We start from the raw sequence: 11465 nt of genomic DNA on the forward strand, positions 1-11465 counted from the left end.
TTTGGCTATTGGGCATTTATTGCAAACAGAAAATATGAGGTATGAGAAGCTGACCCAGACGCCCTGCCCACACTGAGGGAGATGGGACAATCTCCCTTTACCCTCTGCCAGGTCCCAGGCACTAGGGGCCCAAAGCAGAAGGGCCCCATGCAGTGAGGTAGCTGCATCTTATGCCCTGGCTTCAAGTAGAACTCCTCAGGGTTGCCCGATTCCCACACAGACTCCTGCTTTGGGGGGGTGGGGGGTGGGCGAGGAGAGGAGACTGACACACAGGTGCAGCCAGGCATCTAGGGGCACACCCAGTACCAGAACTCACACCCCAGCCTCTCGGGAAGGCACCTTCCTGCCCGCTATCCCAGACGGCGGTGGGGGAGTGGGTGGCCGTTGGAGGAAGCCTGGCGGGGCAATGCGGGGCAGGGCAGGTCAGGTTGGTGGTCACTGCTGCTCCAGACAGTCCTCGGTCACGCCCTGGGCAGCCAGCTCAGCTAGCACGTTCTGCAAGTAGTTGGGGTCGGGGTAGCCGTGGCCTGTCATGTTGCGGTCCATCTCCGTCTTGTGGTGGATCTCGTTCCAGACCACAGTGTCCGTCTCGCCCGTGGTGCTAGACGTCCCCACAGTGAAGATTAGCCGCCTCTTCCAGGCCACCTTCAGGAGCTCCAGAACCTGCGGGCGGAGGACAAGGGTGGTGAGGCGTCCAGCCTGAGCTGGGGAAGAGATGCAGTCTGCCTGTAGCCACACACACACACCCCCAACCCAATCTCCTAAATCATGTTTCCCCAGGGATGAGGATGCCCCTAACCAAATGCCCTGACAGTCGTGTGCAGGGGCTGCGGGCTTCTGGCCTTCTCTCCATGGGTGCAACCTCAGTGGCCTCATCACACTCAACACTGTGGGCCATGCGGGGAGCCCAGCCTCTGGCTGTAGGCCTCACCCACCCCCAAAACCCCAGGAACTACATCTGCCTACCCAATAGCCCAATAGAGGCTCATACTACTCAACCTGCTGGAGACAAGACTGGGTTCCACCCACTCCTGCCCCTGCCCAAGTCCCTGAGGCGCAAAGCTAGGACCTTCCAGGGTCCATCTTGGATGCACTCCTTGGTGGAATCTGGGTCTTCCAAGCCCCTCCCATTCTTACTGTGTGCTCAGCCTGCACTCATGGCCGCCACCTATCCCCCCACCCCGGCTTCACACAGCCACTTAGAATGAAACCGCCCCTGCTCCCACCCCCAGGCTTTAGCCCTGCCATCCTGGACTCCAGCCCTCAGCTGGCCTCTAGGGCCCTTCTGGAGGGCAGCTCCAGGTGCAGACTCCACTGCTCAGGAGCCTCCATCACGTCACTCGGTTCTCACTGGCTGGGAGCATGGAAGCTCACCCACCCATGGGGCTGCTGGGAGAGTCTCCTCACTAGAGCCCCTGGCCAAGTCCAGGGACGGAGCAGTGTCCTAGGTTCTGGCTTGGAAAGAAGGCCTCCGAAGATGAAGTCCCCAGAGGCCAAACCACAGCAGGGCAGGTGCCAGTCCACCCGAGGGCCTCCTGACCAAAGGGAGAAGAACCACAGGCAGAATGGGATAACAGTGACAGCGACACTCTAGGGCCAAGAACCCTGCCATCCCCACCCTCCAAAAAAGCCAAGAAACCAAGAAGGGGAGGGAGACACAGAAGGCCCTTCCCCAAGCTCAGCGTGAGCGCAACCCCTGCACATGTCCAAGTCCCAGTTCTGGCTCAGCCTCCAGAGGGAGATGGCTGCGGTGGGGGGAGCCAACACCGCCAGTGTCCCAGCTCCCAGGGTGCCGGGCAACAGGTGCCAGGGCAGGATGCAGGAGGGCGAGGGCCCCAGCACAGCGGGTTCTCCTGTCACAGCACAGAGGGCAGCCTGGCCAAGGCTCTTCCCACACCTCAGCCTGCTCTGCACTCTACGCAAATGGCTGCCACAGGATACCTTCCCAGAGAGAGGGGTCCATTCTGACCCACCAACAGAAACAAGCTCCAGGGCAGGCCTTACCTTGCGGCCCTGGGCGCTGTCAGGAAGGTAGCACTGGCGGGGGAAACCCCTGGCAGTGAACGGCTTTCCAGGGTTGGGGTGCTCAGGGCCCTGTAGAAGCACAAAGAGCAGGGATGAGCGGGGTTGAAGAGGGCTTGCTCGGGCCTGGCCGTAGGGGCGCCGGACACCAGCAACAGCCCGTCTGCCTGACTGGAGCCCATTCTTACTGAATGGGACCAAACCAGCTCCCACCTGAAATCCCAGCCCCTGCAGGACCCCACGGAAGCCTCACTTCCACCCGCAACCACCCGGCCGGGAGAGCCTTGGAGTAAGCCCTCCAGAGGCTGAGGCCATCTTCTCCTGGACACCGGCTGTTGGACCTATGGGGGTCTTCCTGAGTGGCGGGTGGTGTTCCCCCTCTCCCTGACACACAGACACAGAACACCCAGGGACGTGGGAATACGCAGCAGCAAACCAGAAGGATGAGGTGTGGGGATGGTGGGCAGCTCAGGCTTCTGACCCTGCCACATGACATGGTGACATCTCCCACGTGGGCTGTAGCCCTGCCTGACATGTACTCACTGTGACGTGGAGCCTTGGAGAGAAGTGGAGTAAAGGGGGGCGGGGGAGGCATGTGACTCAGAATAGGTACCTGGGCAGGTACAGGTTCCTGGTCCTGTAGCCTCACGTCTTCTCCAACCCTGTCCCAGGCTCTGAGATCAACCTGGGCCCCAGGAAGGAGACTGGAGGGCCAGGGCTCCTCTGTTGCTGACATCCAGACTCTGCCACCCAATCCTGTGGGTCTGTCACTGGACCACAGGGATCCTGACTCTGCGAGCCACCCACTGTTCTGGGCTCCCCCACTCCACTCCAACAAGGACTCAGGGCTCAGCTCTGAGAGACTGGGAGCTGGAGTCAGGGTGGGTGGCAAGGGTATGGAGGAGGGCAGAGGAAAGCAACAGGTGACTGCAGACAGGCAAAATCAACAAATCCGAATGTTACAAAAGGCAGGACAATGGCTTTCCCCCAGCCCTGTCTCTGCCCCAGCCACCTGGGCCACTGGCTGCTGTGAACAGGGACAGTGGCCCCAGAACAGGAGCTGGCTTCCCCAGTCACTACAGCCGCTGCTGGCACAAAGAAAGAACCCCCAGCTTTGACCAGAAATCAACAAGGCAGTACCCACCCACACCCAGGTACTGTCGGTTGGACGCCTACTGCCATTGCTACAGACCAGTGCTTCTCAACCTTCCTAATGCTGCGACCCTTTCATACAGTTCATGTTATGGTGACCCCCAAGCATAAAATTATTTTCGTTGCTACTTCAGAACTGTCATTTTACTACTGTTATGAATCGGACGACCCCTGTGAAAGGGTCAATCAATCCTCAAAGGGGTCATGACCCACAGGTTGAGAACCGCTGCTACAGAGGAAGAGGCGGCTGTGCTCTGGAGTCTGCTCACACAGCTCCCGCCCTCCGTGTCTCTGAAAGCAACAGGACAGACCCAGCAGGGGTCAGCTCTGGTCTGTCTGCTCCCCTTCCAGAGGAAGCTCTGTGCAGCGGAGTCTTTAGTGGTGGCTATACCCATAGTCGGCATGCTTGGGGTGGGGGTGGAGGGCTCTCATCTCAGGCAGACTTCCCCAGGGGTCCACCTGGGGTGTGCCAGCACCTCCCTGCCTCACACGCTCAAGATGGCCTGTGCAGCGGCATCTACTCCCACAGTAAAGACTCCTGGTCTCGGGCACCACCCCAGAGCTCAGGTCTCTGAAGCAAGGATCTTGTGCATCTGTGTGGGCCTGCCTGCTCCCTTACAGGGGTGCCCAGGACTGCTGGCTGAGGCGACTGGTCTAGGGAGCAGTCATCTCGAGGGGAGGGTACACACATAACTAACTGGTTACTACTGGTTACTGGTTTCAAGTCTGAAACCAACAAGACTTGGTTGGTGTGGAGTGGAGTGGGGTGGGGGTGTCCCACGGCTTCCTAAAACAGAGGCAAGTCTGCCTGAGCTTCCCCTGAATGCCAATTCAGATGCAAGCAGCGCTCACAGGGCAGGAAGACAACTCCAGGCCATTCTGAGGGTAACACTGCTCTGAAGGGGATTTGCTGTGTGTGGGAAACAGAAGAGGCAGTAATAACTGGCGGGGGCGGATGGGGGGTGGGCTGTGCCCCCTGGAGGACAGACTGATTATCACACAATTATCTTGCCTGAGTAGCAGTGCTCCCTGGAGGACAGACTGACCACAGAACATTGTGTGCAGTGTTGTTATGAGAGATGACAGTTGAAAACACAAGATCTGGAACTTTCTGATCTCACTCTGACCAGGGAAGAAGGGGCTATCACAGAGGGTGAGGAAACAGGAAGCCTTCAGCAGAAGGTCCAGCCCACCCGAGTCTCTTGCAAAAAGTGGACAAAAGCATCAGCTTTTTGGAACTATCACTAGGAGCTGGAATTAAGCCGCGGGCAGAGGGACTGACACCTTGAGAAATTAGATGGGAACCAGCGGGGGCTGTCAGGTGGTGTCCTGGGGGTGGAGTAAGTCAGAGGTGGAGGAGCATGTGGTAAGACTCAAGCCTGTCATCAATGCTACGAAAGTGCACGTGTGGAAACTGCTGAATTGTGTGTGCTGCTGCTGGGTTTATTCTCACCAAACGACTCCAAGAAAAAAGGGAACTCCCCCGGCCCCCATGGTCCTGCCAGCCCTGTGCTCCACCACCTGGGAGCCCCCCTCAATGCCTCACACACACATGGGCACCCTAGTTATCTGGCCACTCAACACGTGTCCTGCTATCAGCTTGGTCTTTTGCCCAATAGAAGTGCAGCTAAGACAGCACCTCTTCCAGGAAGCCTTCCTTGGTTCAGGAAAGGACTGCTGTCACCTGTTCCCACATCCCTATGAGCCTGTCCCTATCCCTGTCCTACCCTACCTGGCCCTCCCAAGCCCATGCCTTAAGGGGACCTGGGAGCCTGACCCCGGATGTGTTCAGGGTCGAGGCTGTAGGACACCTGAGAGAGGTCCAAGGAGGCGCCATTGTGCTGGGGTCGCCATTACCTGGATGCCATGAGGAATGTTGTAAACTATCAGTATTGTCCCACAATCTTCGTGGCCGGGGAGAGACACCTGGAAGCGGAACACCTCCATCTTCCCGCGGGGCTGGGTCCCTGTTTTCTCTCCGTAGATTGTTTTGCAGGAAGGACACTGCAAACTCCCATCCTGAAACAAGGTAAGAGGGCAACAGACTGAGCTGGTGGGACCCAGAACATGGGGCAGTCAGTTTCAACGGGGAGGCAAGGCATGGGTCGCCCACAGCCACTGCAGGGGTCCAGCCAGGCCCCCCTCCGGGAAACGCTCCTACCCACAGATTCTGTCAAGAAGGATTTTGCACCAAACGCTTGGTATGTGATCTCCAGTAATGGGTTAAGGTTAGACAGGATGGTGAGGTGTGAGCAAAAGCCCCAGGAGTCTGAGAGCTAGTCACATGGAGGACCTGTGCAGATCTCACCGACGAGGCTCTGCTTGGCACAGGGCAGCCCAGGGATACTGTATAGGGGCCACAGCTTGACAGAAGTGCTGCCCAGTCCCGCTGCCTTGCCCCAAAGGGAAAGTGGCCCAGTACTGGCAGTGGTGCCTGAGTGGACCCTTCCCATGAGGCTGAGTCCCCTGGGCTCTGCAGCCTGGCTCCTCACCCTAGGGGACGCCAGACCCTAGACACATTTCCTGAGGCACGCTCCCCTCTCAGAGAGTGTTCCCACATCAGAGGAAGCACTTGGGACAGGTGATCAGAGGCCAGGACGGGGCTCTACTGCTCAGGGGGCCCAGACTCTAGGGGGCTGGAGTGATCAGCCCAGCTGGTTCTGTTCCTGAGGACGGGAGCAGGTCGGAGAGAGACAGCTGAACCTGGAGAAAGGATTTCAGGCAAGCTCCATGGCGGACAGGCTTTTGCCAAAGGGGTGATCCCACCGATGGCCCTCCCCGTGGCTGATGCCCAGCTTTCTACAGGACCAGGCTGTGCAGACAACATGGGGACAGCCCCAGGTGCAAGCACCTGGTTTCCATTGCAGTACATGGCCAGGAGGCAGAGCCGGTGGAAGGCATGGCTGCACTTGGTGAGGCGGCCCACAGCCACGGGTCCGATGTTCTTGCTGTCAGTCACATCGCCATAGCCGGATGCCACAGAGAGCTTCTCCATGCAGATGATGCAGTCCTAGAGGGAAACCACACAGGTGTGCTCACTGGCGCCGCCTAGGGGGAAGAGACTCCACCTGCCATGACGGCGCCAGGATTCCAGCAGCATTCATTCCAGAGTCAGCACAGATGAGTCCCCCAGGACTTCACTGCAGCAGCAGAGAAAGTAACACAGCCTGGTGGGGGTGCAGTACAGAGCAGGTGGGGACAGCAGGGGAAACGGGCTTCCCCACCCTGCGACAAAGTGGGCAAGCACAGGGCTACTGTTCCAGACTAAGGAGAAAGCTGGATGCTCCGAAGGGACAAGCACAGAGCAGGTGGACATGACTGAGGTGTAGGGCAAGACGGGAGGGGGTAGAGAACCACAGCCTGGAAGGGTCTGTCTCTGGCTGCCACTCCCAGGAGCGGGCCTTCATTGTGTGTGTCCCAGGGTCCTGCTGAGGGCTTGATGCAGGGAGACCACCACGCTCACATCTATGTGCTGGTGGTGTCTAGGGGGCTGGAGGCACCAGACAGAGCTGTGCTTGGTGGGCAGAGGGGCAGAGGGCCAGAGGGAGAGGAGGGAGACAGGAACTCGAGGAGGACTTCAGCCTCTGCATGCCACTCCTAGTCGCCCCGGCTCTTCTCAGGAGACAGATCAGTGCAGAGCCCTAGCTTCTGTGCTGCCCCTGCACCCCTACCAATTCTCCAGGATGTTGCATTCCCAAGGGAGTGGGCACTCAGGAGAGAGGGGCTGGGGTTCTGAAGCTGCCCCGGGGTCCACAAGGCCTGCTGATTATAGGAACCCTAATCAGTGCTCTTCAAAAGCACAAAGTTGGGTAGGCCTGGCAGCGGGCCCACCCAGGGTGCTTCCACGTAAGTCTGTGTGTGTATGGGGCAGGGCTCCTGCAGCCCTGCGCAGCCACAGTCCTAGATGACACAGGGAGGGCTGCACCCAGGCCTACACAGAGCCAGTGCTTTGCTGGGGACCACGGCTGCCAATGCAACACTAAGGCTGGAACACAAGTCTCAGGAGGCATGGTCCTGACTCCTAAGGGATCATGGGAAGCCTCTCCCCGAGCACAAGGCTGCCTTCCCACATGGACACCTACCTCATCTGGGGGAGGCTTCAGCTCCTCGGTGTAGTGCTTTATCACCTGCTCCGGTTCTGGCTTTGGGGGCCCTCCTAGGAGAGAGTGGAGGTGAGCACCCAGGAGCACCCACCGGAAGGCCAGGCCAGAGCCCAGACAGGGCCTGGAGAGTGAGCGGGCAAGAAGGCAGCTGTGCAGCAGGCCAGATGCTCCCAAGCCGCGGCCACGTCCATCTGTGGGCGCTCATGGCAGCCCAGAGCTGTGGAATGGGGCGGGCATGGAGCCCCACTCAGCTCAGAGGAGCCGCACTGTCTGCAGAGCGGCCGCCTGCTGGAAGCCAGGCCCAGGCCCTCCAGCAGGAACAGCTCTCTGGGGGAAGAGCCATTGCTGAGCCGGGATCAAGGGAACGGGTCCTGGCAGCAGCATCTCTTGAACGCCCGTCGTTCGTGTATGAAAGCCTCAGCCAGAGATGTCAGCTGGAGGAGCCAAGAGAGTCCAGCGTGCCAGTTCGTGGGCACCCTGATGCCAACCGCCCAGCCACGCTTCTGGCGTGTTGACTGAGAGGGGAGCTAGCCAGAGGATGCTGGGACTGGCAGGTGGGATGTCCAATGGGGACAGCTCCTGAAGGGTCTTGAATTCCACACCGAAGGGCTGGACTTATTCTGAAGGCCAGGGCACCTGCCCATCAGAATGAGGCCCTCCTTCAGCTTCCTTGTAAGTGGACCCGCTAAACGTCAGTCTGTCTTCGCTGTCGGAAAGACCCTTGCCCCGTCTTTGCAGACTATGGCTTCTCAGCCACACGCTGTCCCCCTCCTAAATTGAGGGATTCTGGGAAGTGGCCAAGAACGTGCACTCTGATGGCCCCCCAGAATCCCAGCCCCTCCCAGCCCCCCAGCTTCCCACTCCCACCCCTGGAATGCCCGCTTCCTCTGTGCACATGAGCATGGAGCTGGGTGAGTCCTAGGCCAGGTAGGGTTCTCCATGCCCCCCAATGTGGAAGGACCCCCTCCCTCCCTTTAGTGAGACAGGAAATGAGCAGTGGGGGCAGTGGCAGAATCATAAGGAGGGCAGTGAAGCTCATGCAGGAGCAGGGGGTCATGGGCCAGAGGCACAGCCCTGAGGAAGCAAGTCTACACAGCAGCTCCTTCCCCTCCCAGCCCAGGGGGCTTCCGCTGGACCCCAGGCCCATAGCTGACTCCCAGGTGTGGGCTGCAAGGGGAGGTGGCCCGTATGGTTCAGGGTAGAGGCTGGGTGGGGGACCTGGAGACGATGCTGGCTTTCCTGCATGACCCAATCCTGTCACCTTGAGGTGTCCGTTCCCTCCTCTATGAAGGGGACACAAGGTTCTTACACCAAGGCTGGAATGGCCACACAGGTCCGAGCGGTCACTACCTGAAAGGCAGCTGCAGGCAAAGGACATCCATGCACGCACACGCTCCCAGGACCCTGACCCTAGTCATGGCGCTGAGATGCCAGACCACTACCCACTGACCACTGGGACTGGGTGGCCATCCTGCAAACTGGGCAGCTCTAAGATAAGCACTGAGAAAACCTGGTGGCTACAGAGCAGAGTGCAGGACCCCATTTCCCCAGGATGGTCTGTTTCTTGTGATGACGGCAGGCTCAGTCGCCTGTAAGCACTTGAGGAGCTCCCACTAGCCACTTTCTCAGAAGGGGTCAGCCGGGTGACTGCCAGCTGCTCCATGAAGGAACTGCCAGCCTGTGTTCTTCCTGGACAATACGGGGCCGCAGGGAGCCACCTGCCTGCCTGCCAGAGGTCCTGTCCTCACATCTGGGCAGAGCCCTGGACTGGGGCCAGGAGCACGAGGACCACCCCAATGGCTGCCTGAGTGAAAGCTGGCCTCCCTGAGCCCCCTCCTCCATTGCAGGCAGGGTGGGTGCCAGAGAAGCTGATGCCCACAGGGAGAGAAGAGGAGAGGCCATCGCTGGGAGTCAGGGGCTGCCAGAGGGGGAGGGGGCATTTCCTACTCTGTATGTCATTACTCACAGGGTTGCTATGAGTCAGAATCATCTCAATGCCAGCAAGTATGTTGATTTACACAACCAACCTGCTTGGGGGGTGGGGGGTGGGGGTGGCGCAGGGGGCACCAGCTTGGCAACTTGAGTCTCTGCTGGAGCCAAGACAGGCTTGCAGGCCCCAACATCCCATTCTGTCCCAAGGCCATGCCCTACTCAGGTAGCATAGAGAGTAATTGCTAGCTCTGGGCCTTGTTCAGCAAGAACGTCCTCAAAGGGCCTCCAGCTGGAGGCCAGACAGGGCTGGCGATGAGGCCAGGAGGATGAGCCTACCTTGTCCCAATGAGATACACTGGCCCCAGTTGAAGGGACAGAGCTGCCTCTCCTATGTGCAGATAGTGGCCAGCGCAAGGCCTGGCCCGACACCTTGGTGACTGTCTAAGCTGTGCCAGGAAGAGGAAGCCTGCACCTGGGTGTGAAGTGGGCCAGCCCAGCTGCAGGGAAGGCAGGAAGAAGGGGCTGAAGGGCCACTGCTGCCCGAGGCCACACAGAGAGAGAAGGGCGCAGGGCGAAGGAAGGGCAACTGGCGAGGGGGCTCAGAGGCAGCAAGATGTGGAAGAGGCTGAGCAGAGGCTGCAGAGAGTGCTTGTGAGCAGCAACTACCTTTCATGGACATTTTCCTCAATCTCTTAACTGAGCTGTGGCTTTTAGAGGTCAGACGGGAGGCGGGAGGACTGGCGGGCTGGGGTGCGCGGCTAAGACACACAGGGAGTCCAATGGCTGACATCAGAATACTCGTCATGCCTACACGGGTGCGAGATCAGACATGCAGAGGGGGAGAAACATTAGAGGGGTTGTTCAGCAGGTGACATTCGCAAACCCAGCCGAGTCCAAGGAGGCAGTTGGTGAGAGGCCACCAGGCCCGACACAGCTCCCTGAGGACGTAGGCCACTCTAGGCTGCCAGGGCCAAGCTTTACCAATGGGGCTGAGCTGCAGGCTGGGAACGCCGGAGCCTGCAACCTGCCTGGCACTTGGTGGAGCCTTGGTCTAAAGACCCCAGGTGTCGGTACAAGCAAGTCATCAGCAACGTTCAGGGCATGCAGCGGGGCAGGGCCATGGCGTCAATGGACAGGGAACAGAATGCCACTCCAGAAAGCCCATTGCAGAGTTGAGGGTGGCATCTTCCCGAGCGAAGTGCCCGCAGAGGAGCCAAAGGGCTTTCCTGGAGGAACAGCCCCATAGACAGCACGGAGCCCAGGGCTGAGCAGCCATCAGGAGCTCACCCGCCCTTTTCCTCCCTAGGCGCCCTCCTGGTCACACTGCCTCCTCCCGGGCACTCGAAGCTAAGAGTGCTCTATCTGGCCTGCAGCATGTCACAGCTTTCAGGGATAGCCAGTGTTCCACACACCCATGGGACCCTCTCCCCATACTGATGACCCAGGGGGCTCGTGGCCACACCCTCTGCCTACCCTGCTACCCACACACCATGACTTGCCCCAACTGTCCACTCATCATGTAGTTTAGCCCCAAAGCAGGCCCCACCCTCCGAGAAATGGAGCCCGAGTCGGCTCCTCATAGGGCCTATTTCTACCAGGGCAGCACTGTCTCCACCAGCTGACAGAGAAGGGCAAGGAACCTGGCAGCCAGCCAAGCCAGTTCTCTCTGGCCTCCACAGGAAGAACAAAAGTTCCCCCCTCCCTCCTACAAACCTGGCGAGTGCAGCCAGCCCAGGGACAGCCATGCAGACCAACAGCCTGGGCAGCAGGTGTGGGCTGGGCCCACTGAGGGCTTAGTCGAAGCAGCAGCAATGCCACCACCAGGCTGCTCCTGGGCGCAAATGTGGAGCTGAGGTCAGGTACAGAGTGACAGGTAGGTGGAGCGAGGGAAAATGGAACCAGGCACCTTTTTACTCAGAGACCCTAGGCCTGGGCTGCTTCCCCAAGGCCTCCAGTCCCCGGACTCTGAGTGCTCCTCGGCTACCACCTTCCCAGCAGGCCCACAAGGGTATGAACTGGGCTCCTGGAAGGCAACCTCTCCTCAAACCATGGCAGCCTGGTTGTGGGATTATAGAGACTTTCCCCGGCTTTGTCTCCCCCAAAGATATGCCAAACATTAGAGGCTATTTGCCAACACATGGTGGGAGCTCAGATACTTAGACATCCTCCCAGAAGGCAGTTAGTTGCCGGACCACAGTCTGGTCCCACCACAGGTAGGGCCCACTCCCTGCTGTTAAGGACAATGGGCTACTTCTC

At 59.3% G+C, this 11465-nt stretch overlaps 1 protein-coding gene across 1 annotated transcript in view; it reads right to left on the reverse strand.

Moving 5' to 3' along the window:
- Positions 1–11465, reverse strand: part of DTX2 (deltex E3 ubiquitin ligase 2) — a 36850-nt gene continuing 25385 nt past the window's right edge. Inside the window, exons 4-9 of the mRNA XM_045284670.1 lie at positions 9876–10018; positions 7257–7330; positions 6026–6184; positions 5032–5193; positions 2005–2094; positions 1–663 (exon numbers count right to left, since the gene is read on the reverse strand). Coding sequence (XP_045140605.1) covers positions 436–663; positions 2005–2094; positions 5032–5193; positions 6026–6184; positions 7257–7330; positions 9876–10018 — 856 coding nt within the window. The 3' untranslated portion in view covers positions 1–435. The remainder of the gene's footprint in view (positions 664–2004; positions 2095–5031; positions 5194–6025; positions 6185–7256; positions 7331–9875; positions 10019–11465) is intronic.

Source organism: Echinops telfairi, unplaced genomic scaffold, assembly GCF_000313985.2.
Source record: "Echinops telfairi isolate 266 unplaced genomic scaffold, ASM31398v2 ScPeMD7_5;HRSCAF=22, whole genome shotgun sequence".
Lineage (NCBI taxonomy): Eukaryota > Metazoa > Chordata > Mammalia > Afrosoricida > Tenrecidae > Echinops > Echinops telfairi.